At 35.7% G+C, this 25299-nt stretch overlaps 1 protein-coding gene across 2 annotated transcripts; it reads left to right on the forward strand.

Annotated features, from left to right (window-relative positions):
• The first annotated feature begins 1 nt into the window (after position 1).
• LOC135687620 (uncharacterized) lies at positions 2-24776 on the forward strand. 2 transcript variants are annotated; one of them, XM_065204220.2, is made up of 24 exons: positions 2-155; positions 1028-1183; positions 2221-2316; positions 2752-2833; positions 3255-3312; positions 3690-3870; positions 4290-4349; positions 4844-4945; positions 5621-5705; positions 6385-6513; positions 6674-6718; positions 7303-7349; positions 8441-8496; positions 9794-9884; positions 10146-10269; positions 10759-10870; positions 11681-11758; positions 12168-12213; positions 13173-13437; positions 15485-15568; positions 18634-18667; positions 19007-19060; positions 21683-23185; positions 23922-24776. In XM_065204220.2, exons 2-24 carry the CDS (start codon positions 1065-1067, stop codon positions 23972-23974), a joined length of 3504 nt encoding a protein of 1167 aa, XP_065060292.2. In that variant the 5' UTR covers positions 2-155; positions 1028-1064; the 3' UTR covers positions 23975-24776. The 2 variants fall into 2 exon arrangements, with proteins under 2 accessions (XP_065060292.2, XP_065060293.2); XM_065204221.2 differs by lacking the exons at positions 2-155; positions 1028-1183; positions 2221-2316; ... (1 more) ...; positions 3255-3312; positions 3690-3870 and having other exon boundaries at positions 4831-4945.
• Positions 24777-25299: the final 523 nt, after the last annotated feature.

Genomic DNA, 25299 nt, shown 5'->3' on the forward strand with positions numbered 1-25299 from the left:
ATTGCGCAGCGGTTGAAAACTGGTCGCTATCTTGAAGAAATGGCGGTAAAATAAGTCGCGATCTATGATAAGGAATACTCAAGAATAATCGCCCATAAAGCGATCTTCTGATGCTTGATCGGCTATAAGCTTTTCGTTTTGATTTCATTTGGTTGGTAAGTAAGATCACCTTTGTCTCAGTTTGTTGACTTTAAGAAAAAACTCAGGTATAAATTTATCTATCTAGTTTTAGGCCCACACCCAACCCCTCTCCACATCTCCTCTGTATACACACACATATACCAGTCTCTAATGCTCTTACGGATCTGAAAATTTTTAGCAACTTTATAAAGACATTGACTTTCTTCATGAAAGAATCTGTACAGCACATTAATTTTTAAAATGCCTTGTTGATATACTTTCATTTCATCTTATCTTAAACTGAAAACTCTTTATCAAGGGGAGTCCCTCCACATATCTAATAATCAATTATTAGATATTGAATGATTTATTCTTGTTCATGTAAACTATGTACAAGGCTTCATGTTTTGCACACCAACTAATGGAAATTTTATGTATGCCAAAAATTTTCTATTCTCCGTTCCGGGTTGACGTCATCGATTTAGCATCTTGCTATCTACAGACCTTTCTCAAAAATTGACTTCATATTTGAAATCTTCATCTTGAAATTAGTTTTGACTGAAGACATCATGTCATTTGGATTGTTTGGTCGCAACTTGTGTCAATTTGAATATTTAGATATTTCTGTATATTTGACTGGAATTTGCTGCTGTAGAAGAAAAATTTCACTGCAGCAAGAACTTCCATCAAAATGTATAAGAAAAGCTAAAGCTTGAAAATAGGTTAATTCACTGTCTGAGAGCCCAAACAACATGAAATTTTCAGCACAGACTAGATTTAACATGAAGATTCCGATTCTATGATCCATTTTTGGCAAATGTGAAGATAAGAATTGCCCGGAACATAGAATTGGTTTGCACACCGAAGGCCAAAAATATATTAATTTTAATGAAATTCTTTGTCACAGGTTGAATACTTGCAATAAATTATAGCTGAGCCTAAAAATGGAGTACAGATTGATGCCAGACCCTTTGGACAGCAGAGAGAACACTTTTACAAACCTTTTATTACTCGGATTCAGGCCTGACATCTATGAAGCAAAACACAAATGTCCATTTAATAGGTGAGTGATGTTTTTATTGCCAGCAAACTCAAAATACTCTGTAGAGCTACTTAAACAAGACTTGTTAAATTTGGGATCAACAAAGTTAAGAAGATGATTGTTACCTTGGATTAAACACCTTAAAATTGAGTTTCATTTGTACAAATAATAGATCATGGCTTTTTGACACGATACCTTCTTTCTTCATGAAAAATCAGTTCATCTTTAAAACTAATGTTTTTGTATCAGATCTGTATGATACGACGGTGCAAACTAGATATTTTTCAAGTTTGAGCAGATTTTGAGGCTGATGGTATCTATAACACAATACTGATATTTTATAGGTTCTATTACACAATAACCTACAGTAGTTTGAAAATACTGTCTTTTAGCCCTGTCATAACAAAGATCTCTCCTCAAAATTTCATGCTCAGTAAACAGGTTTACGACTGGATTTTATTTTGCCCTTCTGCCATATTTTGAATAGATATGTTGATTTCTTTTTCAAGGAGCACTTGGAGCTTGCTTTGAAAACCTATAGACTACTGATATGTGGAATCAGTATTTTATCTCATGCACTAAAATATCCATCTATCAGATGTGTTGTTTTCTACTCAGTGACTCCTATTTAATGTGTGGGTAACACAGAGCCAGAGAGAAAGATCTTGTATATGATTTTATGAATAAATGTACAAATATTATGTTATTTTTGCATAATCAATCTAAGATTAAATTTTCTGAGTTTGCTTGAGTAATTATCAAAAAGAAATAAAGTAGTTATAACTGAGGCTAATGAAGATGTAAATGCTCAACAGAAATGGCAATGTGTTGGTATGTGTTGTTGGTTATGTCTTGATTGATCTAAGAGAATTTTACATGCTAAAAATGCCATGATCAATGACTTAGAAATTATGCGAATAAGTAAAGGTTCTAGAATATATCATTTGTGCTTTCAGAACTTTACTTTAGGCTCATCAAAATCTGCTGTGTTTTTATAAACATCATAAAAATTGGTATTTATAAATGTTTCATCTATATTCATTTCTTTACTTTCTTAGGGATGCATTTGTCTTCCCAAACAAAAAAGCAATGGAGGCTGTGTTTCATTTTCTGTTCACAAAGCTCAATCCGGATGTCGCCAGGGATGAATTCAGGTGAGACAGCTTTTATATCTTGTTTCTTGCATTCTGCATAGAAACAAATTGCCCTGATACATGTGATTCAGTCCAATCCATAAAATCTACAGTGTAAAATAACATATTTCCTCTGTAAAAGTTGGTTTTGATTGGGAATGCAACTTAAAATGTAGTAATCACATTTCTTCAACATGTATTTTATTGTTTGCTTTTAATTTCAGCTTCTAGTTCAAATAGTGTTAGCTGTCCTAAACCAACATAATTTTATGTTTAAAATATGTTGAGAAGTTTGAGACAATATCATCCACTAGATTTGATCAATTTTGTGCTAGATTATAAATGTGTTTAAATTTGCTGCCTGCTATCCCAGATTTGATCAAAATGGCAAATTATTTGGTAATATATATTCACATGATATTTTTATAATTGTTAATTTTTGAAATGCTATTTTAGAAACTGTTGGCCAATTCTGGATAAGAAGCATGAATCTGCTTTCCGCAAAGTTGCTGCTGGTTGGCTGAACAGAATTAGAAAGGTATCAGTGTACTGTATTAAATGAGCTTCATTGGGATAAACTTTTTTCCTAAGTCTTTTATTTACTGTATATATATATACAATTAAACTCTGTCCTCTTCTTCAATAACAGAAGGCTCATGTTTGAGTGGCCATGGACCTCTTCACCATCTTTATCCACTCAACTCAATGATTGTATCAAGTGTGAAACACAGAGTTGCCACTTAGAATTTTCTACTTAAACACACTAGAGCAATGTACAGCATCATCTATGCTGCATTGACCACTCTGTAACACACCAATTAATTTATAAATTGAGCATAAAAACTTTATAAATTATAACTTAGCATTGTCAATTAATCATCTTTTTTTAAAAACATTCATTTTATTATTATATATCTTAATTATTTGCAACAAATTCTTAGTTAAATTTTGAATTTCAGGAAAGTCATGATTCACACCTTCCAAGAATCGTTGCTTCAGTCCTTATGTCCCCAGGAGGTATGGTATAGTTTTATTTCTGATATGCATCATATCCCAAAATGTAAAAATCAAAAGCAATAAAAAAGGAATGACAACATGGAACAAACTACTAATTTTTACAAAAGATATTCTTGAACTGAAGCTAAAGCATATTTATCTAATTTTCGTCCAGCAATTTCATATTTTCATGGTTTTTATTTTCATATTAACATAATATTTTCACCTCTTACATCTTATGGATGTTTTGCTGATTCCAAATAAGGAGCATTTCCAATACCTCTCCAATGTCAAAGAGACAAAAAGGAGTTTTCTTTTAGTCTTTTTAATTTAGACTAAAAATTTTTTTTAGCGTTTCTTTATATATAATTCGGGCCTTTTGTGTGTTTGTTTTTCAGGAGACAAGTTCTACCAGCTGCTCTTCTACTTCTCATCCTATGTGTTGAAAGAAGAGTTGAAGAAAGTTCTTGGAAAATATGAAATTGTTCTTCCGTGGCCATCTGATGCACCTGCAACAAAATCTATGGTTAATCAAATGTCAAAAGTCTTAAGAACTAAAGTTACCGTAGAAACAAAAAGGTAATTTTCAAAGTTCCAATGACTTGTATCACTAACATGAAAAACTTTTGATGACTTGAGGAATGTTGCCAGCTCTCTGTGATTCCAGGCATAGAAATTGCAAGGTCTTATTGAGAGGAAGAATCAAGTTTCAGGATTTGTAGCTTTTCAGTATCCTAGAAAAAAATTTTCAAGCTAGGAAGTAGCAAATACAAACTTCGAAAGCCAACCTGTAATTAGTTTTGGTTGCTGGACGCCTTTTTTGGCTTGCTGTACGCCTTTGGAAGATAGTTATATAATAAACCACAAAAGGTTGAGCTTTGTCAACTGAGTTTCCATGAGATGAAGCAACCATCTCAAATTTATATGTTTTCTTCATAGCTAGTTTTAAAAAAAGCAAATTCGATTAAATATCATCTATTTTTGTTTTTTGTTTTTAGGTGTCTTCAAGTTGCATCTTTATCAAACACAGCCCAAGATCAATGGGTGCTCTATGCAAGGTTAGCTTTGTATCATCTTCAGTATTTCAACTCTCAATTCCGAAGTATTTTCTTTTTCCATCATTTCATTATATATTCTTTTTGATGAAAGCCAGGCTGTTTTTACCTACTGTATATTTAATTGCAAAAGTACCCCCATATGAATGTGTATTTCATGATCTCGCAAAAAACGTTAAATTGCCTTACTTAATAAGCTGTGCTTGAAATATGATTGATTGGAATAGGATGAGATACCATTTTTATAAAGTAAGAAAACAAACATCAGTTTGTGGTCTTGAGCTGCCAAATAACTAACAGATCTTTATGTGTTTTTTAGCAAGAAGTCCTTCAAGTCCTCTCAAATGATCATTTTGGGCATGGACAGATTATTTTAAGGGGAACATCCATTACTTTCCACCAAACAGAGTAACCTACCGTATTTTGGATTATTAGAGACTGTTTATTGACAATATTTGATTTGATTGTTTAATTCATGATGAAGCTTTTGTATTCAGTGAACTTACAAAAGAGAACAGATCATTAAGAAAAAAGAAAAGAGAAGTAGAGAAATCATTCAAGGAGTTAGAGGCTGAGCATTTGCAGCGTGGACTTCTCAGGTATTGCATCTCTTATCTCAAATTCATAAGGTCTTTTGTTTTGATCTCTGCTTAGACATCTATGTTGAGATGTTTTAACGCACACTTTAAACTCCATTGTCACTTAGTTTCAATTCTGTTATGCAAGTTATGATAATTATTTTTAGTACTGTCCAGTGTATCGATGGTCTCTTGTTTATTGTTACTGTGAACAGTTTCTTAGCTTAATTTACTGATTCTGGAAAATTTAAACCCAAGCACTCTTCAACCCCCTTGCAATATTAACAGGGAACCATACCCTTTTTAGAATAAAACATCGATAGCTAAGTTTATTTCTGGGCATTTACTAACAGCATCGAAAATTCCTTTTGTTTTTATCTTTTTCGGACAAAACAGTGTATGTTGAACTTTGTATCTGAAGACGCCCATTGTTGCCCATGTTCTCTAGTGCTTGTTCAAATAGTTCATATATTCAACATGCGAAGCTATGATTAAAATGATACATTACTCCTTTCTTACCTGAATCAAGGGAAATTTCTTTCTCAGAAGGGACAAAACCAACTGAAACCTATTTTTGATGTAAAGGAGTACGCTTTCAGCAGAACATTATTTGATCTTAATTGAAGGAATTTTAAGTAAATTGAGCTTTAAGGGATTTATCGTCTAAGTAACTCAGTTATTTGTTCTTAATTTCAGCCCCGCATCAAGTCGAATAGCTCCTGGTGGATCACCCTATGCAGGACAAATCAAAAGTTTAAAACGAACAAAAATTGTTCAAAGAGTGAGTTTTTTTCCTTTGATTTCTAGCTTTTCTTTGTGAAATCTTTTTGCTATATTAATTGTTAATCATATCTACTAACCATAATATGATATATCTTGTCCTTTCATAGAGTTTCGCTCCCATATTTGGGGTGTCGCTACTAAATCTTCACTTTGCCTTCTTGACAAAATCCAGTCAAAAATCATTCACATCGTCAACAACCCTAACCTTACAGATTCTCCTCAACGTCTTCCGCATCGGTGTTTTGTTGCTGACATGTTAATTTTGTACAGAAATTCTCCCATGGGCATTTCTTCGAGTGGATCTGAGACAGTATCTCTGGCCCCTTGAAACGTGTGTGAAACACCAAAAAGCTCTTTCTGCTCTCACCTTTTTGCCAAATTCACAAACTCACTCCCAGAACACATCTTTTCTTCTCTGAATTTTGGAACGCTTTACTATTTACTTGCTTCCCGTTTTCTTTTAACCTGTCTCCTTGATTTGCCATGTTTTGTTTTGTTGCTAAATGTAATCTCTCTTCTTAGCTTCTCTCTTGTTTCTTTGCTAGAGCTTTGCTATAGGCCCTTCGTGTCCTCCCCTCAACTTATCCACTGAAAACGTGAAAGAAATCTGGTTCTAATAGATGACATCAGTGTTTTTAATATGAACACTCACCAATGCAGTTAAATGTTTTGCTTAGGTGAGAGAATTTTGGACACGGCTTGAAGAACTGTACCAGTCGCATGGGATACTACGTGAGAAAATTGGTGAAATTTTGCATGGAACAGGAAAGAAGTTTTCCCTTAAAAGCTGCGACATAGATATTAAGGTAAGCAAGTCATTAAAGATGACTCATAATATTACTTAACAGGAAATAGGCAGGGGAGGGGTTGAATCTATTAATCTCTGTTCAATATGTGGTCGTACTTTTTGCAATATTTGATATGTTTCCTAAAGGCAACAGTTAATCATTGTTTCCTCTTTGATAGATCCCTGACCTTCTCATTAGGGAATGTGAAGAAGACATCTATCAGGCAAGTGGCATTTCAAACTTTGCAATAATTCACAGACCAATGCTGCTCACATATCTACGAGCTATTTTCGCCTGACTCACGCCGGATATTAGACGAGCGTGACATGTGTGAACTTTTAAGCTTTGTATGATCAGAGTATTTCAGTAAGCTGAAAAACACCAAGCCATGATTGAAATCTAAATGCTATTCCACCTATCATGGTTCCTGGGAAAATTTAAAGAAGTCAATAGCAAACAGACGAGAGAGATGTCAACAGCAAACAGACGAGAGAGATGTCAACAGCAAACAGATATTGCAGGCCCTCTTCCCAGAAAAATATTTATCGAATGCTTGATGTTACAGATATTCTACAGTATTCTATTTGTCGACGTTAGGACTCACCAAATCGTATTGGACATTGCTATGTAGTTATCATGAGAGACCAAGTATTTAAGTAAAAATTCAGGAAAGAAATTCATTGGTCTAAATTCTTGAAACGATGTACTCTTTTACTGTAAATTTTATCATAATGACATTTGTTATAATTTGGAAAAGCTATGAATATATTTTGAAGTGAAATTATGAATGTGATGATTCTCTTTTAGAAGAGAATTGGCAACACTTATGAGGGTGGACGGATTAATTTATTAAGGTAAATTTCCATATCTTTTTGTGTGAAATATATCGTCTGGATTGCTGTGAGTGATTCCAAACGCTGTTAGGGATTCAAATGAATGAATGAAAAGCGATGGTTAAATTGATAATGACCTGGTCCCTAGTCTTCTAATATACCCTGTGTGACATGCTGTGTGTTGGGTCTAATTTTTGTTCTCTCTACAGCACTAGACCTCAAAACAGTTCGTGCACAGCAAGAGACATATCCAGTAATAAGATCTGTGCCGTCTTTGAAACTGTTTTTGTGTCAATTTCTTGGAGAAATGTCTTTATCTATGATGACGTAATTTGATCTGGAAGGTCTCAAACAGAATGCTCCTTTCGACATTCTCTTGTTACATTGTTGGGTTCTTTTGACGTCCAAAGAGAAATTCCCTTGAAAGGATATGAAAAGTTATTATTTCAGATTTAAGTGCTTTACATTGAATATTATGATAAACATTTCCGGTTATGCAAAACAGCTTTCGATTTCCTTCATTTTTATTCATGAGCATAACGCCTCTAAATATATTTTATATTTATGTCAGCAACACTTAACTTGGAATGACCCAGACAGTTAAAAATCCCCTTTCAGGTGCAAATCAATGGTCAATTATTGGAATTAAAGAACAAACACTTTTAACCTTTCATTTCGGTCACACACAGCTGCTGGTATTTATAGAAGTACTTGGCCCGTCATTTTGTTTCATATAGCGATAAAATTACGCCCCTCCCTTACTCTCACGAGTCCCCGGTCTCTTTACTCTTTGTCTCTTTCAGACTAACTGCAGTGAAAATAGTAAGGCCTCCATTTGGTATTAATATACACTGTCCTTGTATAAGACTGGTAATTCAGGCAACGCATTGTTTTATTTTTGTAGCAATCAACACCAACAATTCTCGTGTAAAAGAAAATTCTTGGCCGTTGCCTAAAAAGATTCCCCAATTTGCTAAATGTAGCTAGAATATACTCTGATATCCTAAAATTGAAACCAATTTTACACAAATTCTGGCCGAACAAGAATCTTTATGAAGTTGTTTTTCGTTACTGTGACGGCAAAGTTAGAAAGTGATTGTCTTTTCTTGTAGTTTGGTGCAGTTATTAAATCTTTCATTGCATCTGGTTCTGGAACAAGTTCGATCACGTAAGCAATAGCTGTTCTGTTGTCTTCTCTATTCTATTGATATCACAATTGTTCTAATTTAAGAAAGATTTGTTTTGCCCAGAGTTGATCAATTGCTTTTAGAAGCTGTTCATATCAAACTGCATCAGGCAGCTTCCCATGAAGAGTATTAATTATCATTATTTTAATCCTTCTATTATTTAGAGTTATAATAAGATAAGCATTAATTTAGTTAAAGACGTGCTGACAACGGCACTCTAGCAACAAACATCATATTGGAGGCTCAATATTTTAATTTTTTAGCAATCGAGATTTCTTCAAAGGTTTAAGATACATAAAAGGGTTGATCGATCACAACATCATTGGGAGAAGTGCTGTTATCGATACGTGAGAAGTTAGAAAAGCAGCCCCCGTGCAGCTTGTTCACAGAGGTTCAAAAAGAGATTTATACCCTTCTCCAAACTTGCAATTTATGGCTGAGGCCTTCGTCATTTTAACACAACGTAGAAGAACATCAAAGCTCTGTTTTGAATGACAAGAACATGTAATTATGGATCTTCCTGCTGATCATTTTAATAGTGGCCTCAAAGGACATTAGGGCTGTCACAAAATTCGACACCTTAAGGCTGATTTTTCTGCATTAATTTTTTAAGTATAACCTCACCATTATCATACAGTTGACATGATTATTAATGGTTTTAAGTACTATACATGATTTATTTTCCACAATCGAAAGAGCAAGAACACAACTATAAAATTTTTTGTCAACAAAACGTTCCTTATATTTTTACCTAAAAGTTCCGCCAAACCAGGTTTGTAGGTTTTTAGGGGTTTTGCGTCGATGTTTGTTCAGTCCTCTATTTATAGATTCTGAATAGAAAAGCCTGTCGTGGTAGCTAAAGGGCAAGACGACGGGAAGAAAGAGAAGAGAAAAATAAGATTCCATTTAATATCTACACCTGTACCACGATTAATATTTGTTTGTACTGCACTTTATCTCTCCTCTTATGGAGATAATGGTTTTTGGTTTATAACACTTGGCACAGTATTATCCAAAGAATGGATATTGTTTTTTTGGCCCGTGTGTTGATGATGATAACAATTATACCCTCTTTTCTGTTGAAACCCTGCAATATACATAGGCTAATTTGGTGGGTGGAATTTATTTGCTGCTATCAATCAATGACCTGTCATCCTAGTGTAGTGGGAAGTTATTCTACCTATTTGTATAAGGAAATGTAAGATTGATACGTTGACAGTGATTTTTAAATTTCTGTTTTCTTCGTAGATTTTCATAATTGCTTCTTTCTTTTTGCAGACCCACTTCCTTCTCTTTCTGAAGAAGAATCAAGTGTTCGACAAAAACTCCATGCTTTGTCTGCTTATGTAGAAAGTGCTCTATCTTTAAAGTGAGTGACCATCTTTTTTCTTAACATTCTGGATTCATGTCTCTTCTCGACAGAAGATGAAAAATAATTCAATTATTGTATGTTGACTCAGCAAACGCTTGTGGTATTTTGGCTAATTGTATCTTATACTCGGTGGGTCTAACCTCTTTTCGCAAGCTTTTAATCAACCTTTTCTACTAAATATTTTAAAGTTCTTATGTTGCAAAGAGTTTATAACGCTGTGGAATGTTGTTTCCAAGATGTTGTCCAATTCAATTTCAGAGATATCCTAGAGGTTGAGATGGTTCCAGAGTTGAAAGATTCGATCGAAGAATTGAAAGAAAATATTGAAATGTCGGCGACAATAACGAAGCCTCGAACGCCAAAAACTACCAATAATATATTTGTGAGTTTTCTGTAAAAAAACATTAGTATGTGCGCTGTGTCCCTTATTCCTTCTCATTTGAGATAACAGCATCATAATATAAAAATGTTCCTGTCCAATAATGAAGTGGCCCTTGCATCGGTACTCTTCTCAAGAGGCATTGCAATTTTCTGCATGGACCTCTGCATTAGTTGTCTTATGCCCTTATGCATTAGTTGTTGACTACATTTTTTGATATTCTCGTATATTTCAGTTTCGAATTTATATTAAGTTTTACCTTCGGGCGACTGAGACACAGAGACATTAATCTCCTCCTAGATGTCTTATATGTTTATCGTTACTTTTATCCTGGCTGGACCATTTTTCTTGCAATAATTCGAAATAGCCTACACAAATATACACATTTGTTCACAATATTTTTAGAGTTGTAGAATTATCCAATATTCGAACAAAATATATACACTTTAGATACATATATGTTTGTGCCATTCTAAAATCTTTTTTGTCAAGGATTTGGGCCTAACTGGTCTGCCAGCCACACCTTCAGTTCAACTCAAAGCTGATGCTGAAAGCGAAAATGAAAAGCAGGCATTTATTAAACAGCTGTTCACAGATTCAAATGGTAGCTATCTTATGTCTTGTTCCTACTTTCATCGTTTTAGTTTTGTCATTTATCTCTTTCTAATTTCTGTTCAGTCCATGTCACAAATACGAAAATTTCAAATTCAACGACTCAAACTGTAAGTCGTTGTAGAAGCTCATGTTATTCAAGAAAGTCTGTCAAATGCATTTACTCTTCGTTTTGTTCATATTTATGTATATATAATACTGCTACTTCATTTTTGTTAAGCATTGGTGTCCAGTGTGGGTAACAATATTAGTCTTCAAACTTTAAGGGACATATCCTACATCTTTTGAATCTTTGAGTTCCATCAAGTAATACAATTCTGTATGAAAAAGTAGAAAGGCTCTATGATGCCTTTCATATCACGAGATAATGTGTCAAAGGTAGAGCTGGCTATATGTAGAATTTGATAAGTTCTGTGCATACATATCTGAATTAAGTTTTCTATTGGCTCTTGAGATGAAAGAAGAATGCACACACTTGCTAAGAAAATAAGGTGACACCAGCGCTTGACTGTTTTATCAGGGTTTTAAAAAATCCTATTTTGCCTGGAAGTGACATTTATTAGCCAAAAGAACCCTGGCAAAATTGCGATGCAATATTTTGTTAACGAGTTTAATACCATAGCTCGGTTTATTTTTAAATCTTCTTGTAATTTAATTGTGCCTGAAGACGGTGTGTCAGTGTACAGTAAACTTTTTAAGGTCGATTATCATATCATATATGACCCTGCCACCTTGAGTTGATTAAGATGGCTCTTCATGTTAAATAGCTTTTTGTTCCATTAGATCTTTGTTCGTGTTTTAGCAAATACCCCAGAAGCAATAGAGGGATTGATGCAGTCTTTACGAGATGCAACCACTGTAGTTACCCCTTGTTCTAACGGTAATCACTTCAACAGCTCTTTTTAGATTTTATGCTTAAAAAATTTGTTTGTCTTTACCTGGACATCAGATGTGTCTTTATCAGTATTTATCAAAAACTTGGTCTGTCTTCTCAGTATTCTCTTTTTGTTTTCTTATGTTCGCGTTTTAACAGAAGCTGTTTTTCCGGTGAATTTTTTTTCCAGCAAATCTCTAGCGATGTAATTTAAAGTCGTGGAAATTTTGAACTATGATATTTCGTGAATTTTGTAAGGTCAGAAAGCATTTTTGATCAATAGTTCCAAATCATGACCCAAAATTCACATTTAATGTAGATAAAGACACATCTTATACACCTTAGCAAAAAAGTGATAACTATGATAAAGAAAAGCTAAGTGAAGTTTCATTTTATGATTTCTGTTTTATTTTAGGCAAATTTGATGCCAGTATAAAACCGCCACAACCAAAGACTGATGGGTATTGCCTGTCATATTTATTCATATGTTTTTTTATTTTTGAATTGTTTGATTATAAATTGTAAATATATATTATGTCTACATGACAATATGTATTAACTCCCTAGACCTCTAACTTAATTAAGAAATGTTGTCATATACCGGGCTTGGTAACGGTAGAATGATGGGGCTATTTGAAATTTGTCTAAACATCTCCCAAAAAAACTTGATTAAGTAGAAAGCTGTTAGGAATCATCAGTCAACTTTGTATTTGTCAACATTCACTTCAGTTTCAGTTTTTCCCTCGTTTGTTTGCTAATTTCATAAAAATTGTTGAGTCATCCTACTAGATTATTTAATTTAAAAACCAAAACTACTGTTCTTATAGCCCAGGCTTTCCTGCAAGTTATAGAAACAAAAACCTCGATTATCTTACATTTATCATGCTGAAACCCATGAGGTTTTTTTGGCTAGAGTTTCTGGCTTCAGCTGCTTTATGAATTAATTTATAGATTCCTGTCTGCCATCATGTTGGCAACCACAGGAAGGAACATGCTTTGCTTGGAATAGAATTTACTCAAGTCCTAGAATGTCTCAGTTAACCTTCCAATTTTGTCACATGAGTGGAATCGTGTGTCCATAAAAGAATTGATATGACTGATAATGTTGTTGCCGTCATGATATATTTTTATACACCACGACTTTAGAGAATAAATCTATGTGTATTGCATGAAAATTACTGTTTACAGCTTTTTCATGGAGATTTCCAGATTATTTTTACAGGCCCTCATTTCATTTAAACCCCACTCGACTTTTCACTCATTCAAAAACGTTTCGAATATATAAGCCCCGGTGGGACTAATTCGAGGTTGTACTGTCATTAGATTTTCAAACAAGTCGTTGTTAAAGCCAAAATTGTATTACTGCCAGATCAATCATTATACTGTTATTAATATACTTGATTTTTCTTTCTCTTTCAAGGAGGCCTAAAGTGTCACAAAAGTCGTATCCAAAAGCAAGAATCCCTATAGCCAAGACAAGATCCACCAGTAGACCGAGAAGGCTAGTTGCAAGTAAAGGTGATGTCGTGCGCCTCTCCAAAATGGAAGATGTTGCCTCGAAAATAGAAGAAAAACAAGTAACGAAACCAAAAGAAAACACATTGATGGAATCGAAAGCAGACAAGTCAAATTTCGACGCAGACAATAGTCTTACGGGAAAAGCACGTGAGATTCTTGCAGACAAAGTATGTTTATATTTGTTTGCACTTGTTTCGCCAATGAAATTCATTATGATCTGATATAAATGGAATAACTTCTGCCTTGATCTTTTTCTTACTTTCGGCCAATTTAAGTTAGGCCAAAGTTTACCTGAAAAATAGAGAAAGTGTCGCGATCAATACTCTTGTGTGCTTAATTGTAGAGGGGGGTCGAATAAAGAGGGGGGTGGACATTTTCCTAGATTTTCATAAAGCGGAGGGGTCATAATGAAATGAACTACAGGGAAAATCGTAAATAAGCATCTAAAATGGGGGGGGGGGTGAAAATAATATGGATGATGACAATGTGTAAACGCTTTTGAATTTTAAACTCTGATTTTTTTTTCTTAAAAATAGTTTTATATGGAGCCAAACCATCTTTTTTCTGAGAAGTTTAAAATGTCTGATAATAAAATGAGGGGGTTGGTCGTCCTTTGAGATTTCCATAAAATGGGGGGTCATTATAAAATGCTATGAAGGGTGAACAATTTTGAAAAATGCAACATGACCCTCCCCTACAATTAAGCACACAAGAGTAGGCATCAAAAAAAGAATTACTTTAAAAATTAAGTACTTTAAAAGTCAAGTGTATTAGTATTTAAAAAAATGAACGGTGTACCTTAAAAGTCGGGTAAGTATTTCAAAATATCAGTAAGTATATCGAGTTTTTTACAATATTTTTGCTGTTTTCGGTGCGCCATAGAAATGGTACCCCTCATTGGTGGAAGGGTTTGTTTTGTTCATTTTCACGTCATATTAGTTGGATTTCTTGGCAACCTGCTCGCAAATGAAAACTTTTGAAACAAAAACAAAGTCCACAAGCATGATCTCGGTATAATCCAATGTACTTTTTGTGTAATATGTGGTTTTCGGGCAAGCTGGAAGATATGTGGGATGGCAAATCAAAGACTCGTAGAAATGGTGCAAAAGGCTCTTTTTTGTTGCAAAAATGGGGGCTATATTCCTAGCCCCCCCTCCCCCTCCCCTGTCGTCAAAGGCCCTGGTTGAAGTTGAATGAAGCGATTGCCATGTATAAATGTTGTATACGCACGCTCACGCGAGTTTTCGTGTAATTGAAGGTACTATAAAATTCTGTTTTAGCTATCACTGCATTATGTTTCAACAAAACATACTCGAAAATTCTTGCATCCTTTTCATGATACTTTGTGCTTCAATCCTGCTGTTTTGCAAAACAGGGACAGTAGTGACGTCATGAGACGGTGGTTTTGATAATTGGTGAATAATTCCTACATCTTCAAACAAACGCCTGCTCTATTCGTCTGTTATGAATCTGATATATCGTAATTGGAATTCAGCCAGTTCAATTAGTATTAAGACAGGCAAATGCATCTGTGTGCGTGTTTCGGGTTCTGGAGTAATCCTCTTTCATTTTTGTATTAAGTAAACGCCTTTTTCGTGTTTGGTAAGTTCGTGTTTATGTCTTAAGCCTGTCTTTCATCGTTTCAATGTCAATTGCATGCTCGGAAAAATATTTACCATATACCTTTGTAATATTACGTGTATATTGGCATTTTATACCTTGTTTTTTGCGCACGCATTCCTGCTCTCATTTACAGTCAAACCTACATTACAAGTAAAAATTATATTCGATGGATGGAATATTAGTTACTGCTACAATATAGTCTCTGCTACGGTCAATTTAATACATCTCCAATAAACCATGTTTTTTTAGGAAATACCTTTCTGCTTTTTGGAGTCTTTTAAGTTCATGGGTAGTTTAAGTTTTCGGGATTTCACTGCAACGAAAATGGAATTCGTGTTACATCCAGTGGCGGACACGTCGTCTCTACTGATACTTTGGAAGACAATGGTATTTCGTTCTAGAGCAATGGAGCGCTGTGACGTCATCTCATCAAAGAGTAGGCTTGCTTCTCCCCCCCCCCCCCCCCTTTTAGTGACCAAGTGTCCGCCACTGGTTTCACCCCAGTATGATATTAAGTTTTTATGCCTACTTATAAGTTATACTTTTAACCTTGGTTTTCCTATATTTTAAGTTTCCATTCTTCAATCGCAGGTTGCGTCATTCGTTCTACAACAGAGGGATGCTTCATCTCAGTCATCATCATCATCATCATCTTCAAGAAGTGCTACCCCTCTGGTAGGCCTTGCTTTGCTATTATAAGCCGCCAAAAATTTTCCCTCCCTTTAGAACGATGATCTCGTGCATAACCGTTAAATATCTATAATTATGCCCATGTATTTGTTTAAGACGTCATCAAGTTAAAAGATATGTATCCAAGATAGTCAAAAATCTGCTTCCAGTTGCTTTGCCTCGATTAACGCAAGCCTCGAAATCAGGGGCGGATCCAGCAAAAAACCTGACTGAGTTCCAGACCAAGGCTAAGGACTTTCAGATAATGCATTGATCATTGTGCATACGACAACATTATTATTCATATTTATGCATTTTGGTACCATTGAGGGGGGGGGGGTGTAGGTACTATCTACTCACTAACTCTAGATTCTAGATTTCTTTCCAACAAAAAACAGTGCATAGTTCCGTCTGAGCATAGGTTTTCCGTGCCATCAAAGACTGCAATTTAAAGCAAAGGTAGTCAACACTCCTGGAAAATTAACGATATCCTGGTTTTCTCTCAAACGCTTGATAATCTGCTAGAATGCTGCGATGGTCGTGAGTATAAGACATCTGCAGTCGCCATTTCGAATTCAATGTTTTGCAGTTCCACAATAGAACAGAAACCATAGGTACAGCTCTCTTACAAATCAACTACGGGCCATTGTACAGCTCTCTTACAAATATGGTTCATTTCCGAGTTCCAGATGCTGTTTTGACTGAGTTCCATCCGTGTTCCAAACAAAAATTTTATTGTTTCAATTCATTCACTTCCGAGGCACAAAACGTTTATTTCCGAGTTCTAGGATTTACTGCTGTTGTCCTCCACAGCGTCTGGAAAATCGTTTCCAAATCACGACAGAGAAGAAACTGGCAATTTTATGATTTTGAAGAGACTGTGATAAAACTTAGAATTTTTAGGTTTCAACTTTTTAATTTGAATATTACTTGTTTCAGGCAACACTATTTTTAATTGTTTGTTGGAAAACTGACTGAGTTCTGTGCACCAAGGAACTCACTCTGGATCCGCCTCTGGAAATGATAGCTGCCAGTTATTTAGGTGTATGACGTAATGATCCACTAACTTCGTTCAGTCAATCTGCTTATAAAATGCTACACATAAAGAAAAGGACATGAGCTTCGGATTGAGTTATAAGTATTTCGAAGTACGATGTGATCAAAATGGTCCTACAAACGTTAAATGGTCTGACAAGTGTATAATGGTCACTCTTAAATTAACTGGTCCCAGCTTTGAAGAAAGAAATATTTTAATTGTGTGCCTATGACCTCTCCCTTGCCACCAACAGCTTGCAACCCATCCTATGGTTAGTTGCAGTTCAGTAGCCCTTGTCTTGTAAATTGGTATAATCATTTTTGGAGCCATATTTCCCAACATCGTTTTGCCGAAAAACGATGATAAGATTCGCTTTCGTCAGTGCTCGGTTGATTTGAATTTGAAATGAATGGTGCTTCGTTTTTCTTCCTTGAATATTTCACATGATACATGAGGGCTCAAAGGTGGTTAAATGTTAGCATTCCTGTCTTTGGTCCTTTGAATTGTCACAAAACAATTTACTCTGGTTACATATCTACTGTGTGTATATTGTGACAATTGTCTGATGTTGCTCAAACAACGTTAACAATTCGCTGACGTTAACAAAATGTCTGCTGTTAATTCACTTCATTTTGCCTCAGTTGCAATTCAATAACCTACATGACACATACCATTAAAGATTCAGATTTTATTCATAACATGCAACATAGCCGGATTTGCATTGCAATGTGTTACATGATTTTTTGTGATTATGCCCATGGCGAATCGCTGAATTATTTTATTGACCAGCACAGTTTCTCATTGCCTGTTTGCTTGCACGCTCTTTCCTTGTTTGAATACAAACTGGGCTTTCTCATTCTCTTTTTATCTCACTTTGAATGACATAAATTCTTTCTTCTTTGTTTTTCATGGGAAAGTGCGTTTCAAATCAATCAGCTATTTAGTTTCAACTCCCGTGCACTGTTTGACTAAATAGTTATTCCTTTTGATGTCTTTGTCTCGCCTTTTTCTATTTTGGTGCTAGCTTTATTGATATTTAAGGCAGTTGAATGGATTTCATCATCAATATGTGGTATAGTATAAAATAATAAAAACAGAATTTGCGCCAAAATCTTGTTTACCCATTTCGATTCGGAGACCTCGGTTCACTGCAAGCCTCTTTTTCATGATCCTTGCTTGGTATTGATTTTATATTCAATCTTTACAGCCTAGCAATTTGTTTTGGGCAAGCCATGATTGTGTAATTGTCATCTATCTTACATAAACCCTGTTGCTGCTTTTTTTAATAAATCAGTGAAAATGAGACACATTGGCAACAAATATGCCTTATTGGCTGACTCATATTGATATTTTGCGTCAGAAAGAATACTTGAAAACCCACTGTATTGTGCGTATTACACAGCGATATCCTGATGCTTGCATCTGTATCCTTGGCGGTCTGCCTTGGTGGTTTTTGGTCTTATTTCAGCCACATAATAAGCCATTGGTATCACCATTCTTTTTCCTGTGGTATTTTCACGTGATTTTGGCTTCTCTCATCTGTTATGCACGGTTAAAGGATAAAACCAACCAATTCAAATGTCCCGTAAGTAAAGCAGAAGAAAATGACCTTTCTGTCGTTAATGTAACCCTGTTGGACGTTTGTCGTTCGGCTAGAGTTCTGAGGGTGGAAATAATGCAGGTTCTAAAGGGAAAATATTTGAGATCATGGGTTAATGCTACGTCATGTGTTCTTAATGCTATCCTGTTTTGGTGTTGTTAAAGAACTAAATGACATTCGGTTTTGCTTATCTAGGAGAACACTCAAGATCGTAAACAATTTGCAAATTCTTAAAAAATTAATTTTTCGGGTTGTGTTGCAAAATCGAAAGCAAAGGATAGTATAAAATTTTTTACAAGATCAAGACAATTATGTGCAGGACAAACATGTATTTTTGAATGCATGTTAGAAACAGCTTCGATTTTAAAGCCTTGATGACGTCTCATTCTTTCCCTCGTTTAGCAAAAGTTGTCATGTATTCATTTGTAATTTCAGGAGCATGGCCTTGCTGATCCAATTTCAGCAATGGGTGAGTGTGTCGATATATGATAGTGCAACTAAAAAAGGCATCAAAATCTTTTTTATTTTCCACTTTTAATTAAATGTGTATTTGCCTGCTAACGACATGAAATTGTCAAAATGAAAAATAACGGTAAATTTTACTTTAAACACAAGACCCAAACAGCCTACTATATGCTTCTGCACCAATGCTTAGGACTGCGACTTTACTTCTAGGTATTCAGTTTTCAATTAGAGCACTATCGAAAAATCTTTGGGACATTCTTTGCTCCGAGTCTAACATATTTTGGGTCCAGGCGTAGAAATCCTATGCATTGAAACTTTATGCTGATATCATTTTATTTTTAAGCTGAAGATGCGTTTGAGCATAAAGACAAAATTGCAAGGACACCAATAAAGAAAGGTAAAGTTTCATTTTTTTTATGTCAACATCGACACAATATCAAATCCAGTTGTATTTCCACTATCTATAAAGACAATTTCAATTTAGAGAGTTTGGTGTTTGCTGTTTTTTAACCCTTAACCAAAGTTATGTGACCTGACAATGCTTTTATGTCATTTTGCTCCGGCATATATAAAGTGAATTTTTAGGCGTATCGCCAACCCTTAAACAGTCTGATACAAACGCAAACCAGACTTAAACAGGTTTTCTTCGAATTTCAACAAAGCATGAATTTAATAAATGTCATTGCTGTGTCTCTTAGAGAATTTTAAATATTTTACAATATTCATCGTTTTTTTATCAGTTAGGGACAGCCCCTTGGCTTTTGTTCTTAATTTGGTTGGAAAAGGTCCAATCTATTTTATATGAGAAGAATCTTTATTAGAATACTAACGAAAACAAAACCTTTATATCTTCTCACGTAACGCTTTTAATAACGGTTTAAATGAGCATACGAGGGATTGATCAAACCGAACATGGCTCTTCTTGTGGAAATTGGAGTGCTCTCTTTTTGAAAAGTCTTCAATCTGTTTCGAGAAGTTGCAAATCAAAATACTGTCAAATTGCACCGTGTAACGATGTAATTCACAACTGTAGCATGTTAATTATACTTGATGAAGCTTCCCTTTAGGTAATCGTAACCTTTTCTAGGATCTTTTCTGAATGAATCTAAGAAACAATTTCGTAGTTGCTAGCTAGTTTTCTGTCACAATCAAAGTCCAATTCCTTTTGACGTTTGGTGTGAACGATTATCAGGTCATGTTGGATCTTTTGGTTTTTAACAAATTTTGAGTTAAAATGATTTTGATATGCTGTTTTTTACATTTGCCGTTTCATAAAATAGGAGTGAATTTTTCAGACGTAAGCTATTCCTATGTCTCTGCTCTAAACCTCAATTCTTTTGCCTTCTGATAACGACTTTAACAGTGATTATAATTTCGCGTCCTGTGCGCTATCTATCATTTGAATGAACTTCTCAACTTCATAAATGTTTTAGTGCTTTAAAAACCTGGAATTTGTAAATTCAAGTCTAAAGACATCAATAATTCATGGATCAAGTTTTTTTACGGCGTTTTTGGTCTCTGTGGATTTAGTTCTCGTAGCTTTTTTTCTTGTATTTACGAAGTTTAGTCGTCTGTCTCTCTGGTGACTGGTTTCACGGTGGTAAAATATTTGATATCTCCATTTCTTGCTGTTTTCGCGCAGTTGCTATTTCCTATTCGTTCTTAACCAATAAATGCTTGAGATCAGTTCATGTTAAGAAATACTTGGTCACCGCGCCCAAACACATTTTGACCTGGTTATAAGTGGTTTATTCAAAGATCTCCTGCAAAGCTCTTAGTAAGTTTCTACCTCTAAAAATATCACATTCGTGTCGCTTTCATTTTGCTTAATCGACCCTGCTTTCGATATTTTTCACCCTCATACTTGCTTTATCCAATCTTCGCCTTCTATCTCTCACAAAAACATAATTATGTGTTCACACCCTCTTGCGTTTCAGCAATTGATTACAAACGTCGTGTCACATGTGTCACATCTTTTGTTTAATTATATCAGGTTATAATTGCTATTTTAAATCCATAGAGAGGATAAAATGTCTCCTCAACATGCTCAAGCTTGTTACAGATTCTTATCTGGCCATCTGTTTTTTGAAGGGACGTCTGCATCCTGCATGTTTTTCAGTTATGTCAACAGACAATGGCAACAATTTTAATTGCCATACCATGATTCTGTGTTATATTCTTTCTTTGATATTATGCAAATTTAATTTTTTTTTTCTTTTTGTCGTCATAGGTTAATGTCTCAATATATTACTCCAATCTGAATTGTGTTCCACGCTGACCCTTTTGTCTGTTAATGCTATGGCCTCCTTTCACCCTTTTTCCGGCCCCCTCTGGCCCTTCAATATTAAATGCGTTTTAGATGTGAAATTTAAGTCTGTTGATGTCTTCTAAGCATAATTCCGCATAACTCTATATGGCAGATTGCATCAAGTCTAGAATACAGTAAAACGACATTTTTAATTATATGCTCTAAAAAAGCTTGCAATATTATTAGCTTTCTAACCTGGTGCATGGCACTATGGTTAGCAACAAAGGCCTATTAGTAACTGCTATAGTTAATCCCCCATGTTCATGACATTTTATTATTGTTGTCAAAGTGCATGATGATAAGTACTATCGATTTTCGTTTTCAGTTTCTTAAAACATGAAGACATAAAAATAGAAAATATGAGTTTTCCTGTAGCATGATACCATGGTATTTGATTTTCTAATCAAATTTTCCTATTTGCTTAATAAGTTATATTGAATCTTTTCGTGTCCAAACTTTCAAACACGAAAGATATTTCGTTTCATGAAACCGTACTTTTGAACCATATAGTTCTTCTCGACTGTGTTACAGGCACGAGTTTTAAACACGATTTAAGACATGACTGAATACTGATTGGTTTTCGAATATTTCTCAATTATGAACCAGTTTTTTGTATTAAAGTGAGCCCTTTAGCAATTTCTTCGTATTTCTTCTTTAAAGCGTCGTCAAAATGTTATCACCAAGCAAAAAATTCCCGTTTTTTCGTTTCAGAGAAAGCTCCGAAACAGGGCTCTGTTGATCTCCTTGAGTCATATCTGATTTCATCGTCTTTGCATATCGAAGGCACACCGAACACTCGAACTATGCTCTTTCCAGACAGTGCTACGAACACACCATTCACGGGAGAAAGCTTGTTTGACACGCCTTTGCATAACACCGCCCCTAGAGGTGTACCACAAGGATCGATGCAGGGAACTGACGGAAAGATGTTTTCTAGAGGTGCTATCCTAGATCCAGAAAGCCCTCTGTTCGATGCGTTCTTACAGACGCCCTTGGTTAGCAAAGCTATTCGGTCTTCAGTTGCTTCCTCCATTATGAATTCTGATGATGAGCATACAATATCGTTTTCAGGTGATAGAAACGAGGCCAACAGTACCCCAAGGCCAGCTAGAGTGAATGCAACTACAAGGCTCGATTTTGACACCCCAGTTTCTCATATCGCTAGAGAGACCTCTAGAATTACTTCTTTACTGTCCACGCCTTTGGAGACTGATCCAGATACTAGAGAAATTTCTACATTTAGTGCAAAAAATGGCCAAGGAAATGCTGCAAGACCAAGTCCATTGGAAATATCTTTCATAAGGGAGGAGAAATGCCCTCGAAATGTAAACCCTACCAAAACAGAGGGAGAGGACGCAAAATACGAGCTGCTAGGTGGTAGGAAAGGAGAGAGGCCCGAGGAGAAGAGAGAGAATGACAACTTGAATAATAAGGAACATCTTAATAGTTTAATTGAAAGATTCAAAAACTTAAAAGCAAATTCGAAAAAGCTGCAGGATTATAGAGAACCCAATACACCAAATCACTCTGGAAGACCCCACTTCTCAGATTTAAGAAATACACATGCTGATGATGTGTATGAACACCGAAATGATCAAAAGCAAACTTGGATTTCACTTAACGATGAAAACCTTGTCTCGGCACACAGTTCCTTCATTGACATGGCAAGAGAATCAGCGACAAGGGATGCTGTGACGTGGGCCGATTTGAAAAATTCGTTCACCTCAGAGGAACCGGAGAAGGAAAATGAAACTTCCCATCATCAGAAGCTGGATGCGGATGACAGCTTCGAGGACCTCAGTATTCCCGTTGCGCACCAACTGTCCTTTTTGCAGCTCGATACCCGAGATCTTAGTGCTGATAATAAGCTAGATCACTCTGTGTCTCAATATAGAGATCCGGGTATAACGAACTCTTCGAAACCGAGTCAATATGAAAGGACTAATCCAGAATCAAAAGCACCTGGGTTGGAAAATAACCTCAGTTTCGAATCCCCGTTTGTATCTAGAACCTCTTTTGAAAATGGATTTCCGCAGCTGACCCAAAAAAGGGACGATTTCGGAACATTATTTAATACTTGCGCGACTACACCAATGTCTAAGGCATTAGAAGATGACGATTTTAATTTACTGACACCCGGTTTCGATCTTCGTAGAAGAATAGAAATGTTTTCATTTGACGTTGGATCTCCTGGAACTGGAGGGGAACAATTAGGTAAGGCAAACGTACGAATAGCTTTTATTTCCGGGAAAACAAAAGTGAAATGAAAATGCAAAGGAGATTATAATGGGTTTTAGCTTTTGTCCATAGTCTTTGCTTTATGGAAATTTGAAACTCCAATGGCCCTTTTTTGGAAATAAGATACGCCAGCTAAATGGAGACTTCAGAGCATGCAGAGCTCGCATGACGTATTTGGAAATGTTTAGCATAAGCATAGGCGTCAACTTAATTTTCCCTAGGGGTGGGGCTCAAAGTCACAAGTGCGAAGATTTTAATGAAAAGGTACTCATGTTATTTGCACGGTGTTTGTGATGAATCCCAATTTCAAAATTAACTTCTAAAAGCACCAACTTGTTTAAAATAAACAAATATGCTGTATTGTGTTCATTTATATCTTCTGTTCCGTCAGTAAATCTGTTCCGCATCACAACTCTGCCAGGAGCGGCTGAGTCCCCCCTCCTGTAGAAATTCCAAGGGGGGCTCAAGCCCCAGGAAGTCTGTGCCTATGAACGCCTATAGTCGAAACTAAGCTTAGACCATTGAGACACCATCTTTTTTGCAGCATTTCATTTTCAATAGCCACCCTCTGTCAGACTGGTGGTTTTACTTGTTTGAGGAGCAGAATTCAATGAGTTATATCATTGTTTTAAAGTTATAATTTCCAATATAGATGAAAAATTCAATCGAATCTCATCGACTTTGTTCATTTCATGCTAATTTTTTTTTGCAGGGCACCGTGATGAAGGACCCTCTCCAATCACGAATCTGATTGATTTTAACTAGGCTGATGAAAGCGAAGCGACTCCATCTAATTGATGCATCCAGTGCAAATCCTGGGCGTTTTATTGAACAAAATCTACTTTACAGCGTTTTCGATTGATTTGTAGATTCAATCTTGGCCTGCTGTTATAGAAGGCCGTGGTTGTACCAGTTTTGTCGAATATGTTGCATCCCTTTGTTTGATGCCGTTAGCCCTTCTATATCGACGTAGTGAATCTTAATGTTCTTAGTTCTGTGTAAATTAAACCCAAAAATGACATTGAAAATTGAAGAAACCCGCTATGATTGTATGGATGGCATTATATTTAAACAGATCAAACCTGTTGAATAGGGCTTTGGATAAAACTCAGGGGCCTATTTAATAGGGTGGGCTCGCTGGATCACCCCCAACCATTCCCGATCTAACGCCTGTCGGCTGTTATTGGTTCCTGGTATTGGTCCTTATTTTGATTTACTGGCCCACAAAGACAGCCCTTGCAATTAAAATATTTACAAGAAATCGTTTAGAAAGATCCTCTAAAATGTTTAAAACAGCCTGACCACTAACCCCATCCTCCCTCCACCTCCCCCTCTCCCCCTCCAAGTACAACTGGAAGATTTTAACTTTAAATTGTCGAAGCGTTGGTTTTCTGTGGTGTACTAATCTTTGCAGCTTAGATATTTGTTCAAAATTTGTGACAATGGTCGAAATTGTTGTAGTGACTGATAGCTAGACCATTTATGTTTTAGAGTTTTTTAATTTGCTTAAATTATTATGATTTGGTTGTTAAAGTTTAGAATCGCAATGAAGATAGATGTTGTTTTATCTCTTAAATCTTTCAACGGCTGCACTGCTCTGCGTAGGTTAAACTGCGTAGCTTTTTAATAAGTAGTTTTCCCAAAATGAAAAAATTTTTTTTGCTGGATTATCAAGATAAAGAAGAAGATGGGAAAATTGGACCTTGTACTTAAGTAGAAGAACCACAAGACATTATGAAAGTATTGTGAGGATGACTCAGTGGTTAGGGTCGGGGTCTACAGATCCAAGGGCTCGAATCCCTGCAGGGGCGGATCCAGAGCAAATTTGAAGGAGGGGCAGTTGGTAGTGGGGGCGCTGAAAATTTTTCAAAAATTGGTGACGAGAGTACGCTGTATACAACAATTTCAGACCCATTTTCAGAATAAACAACATTACTTTTAAGTAATCCTTGAAGCAAATTAGCCTATCGGTCTCAGAAACTTTATCACCTGATTCTCATTCTTCAAAAGGGGCGCACAATTTCCAAAAAAGGGGCGCCAGACTTGCTTCAACTCGTCGAGGGAGGGGCAACTGCCCCATTTGCCCCCCC

This window comes from Rhopilema esculentum, chromosome 20 (assembly GCF_057945365.1).
Source record: "Rhopilema esculentum isolate cy_ngs chromosome 20, ASM5794536v1, whole genome shotgun sequence".
Taxonomy (NCBI): domain Eukaryota; kingdom Metazoa; phylum Cnidaria; class Scyphozoa; order Rhizostomeae; family Rhizostomatidae; genus Rhopilema; species Rhopilema esculentum.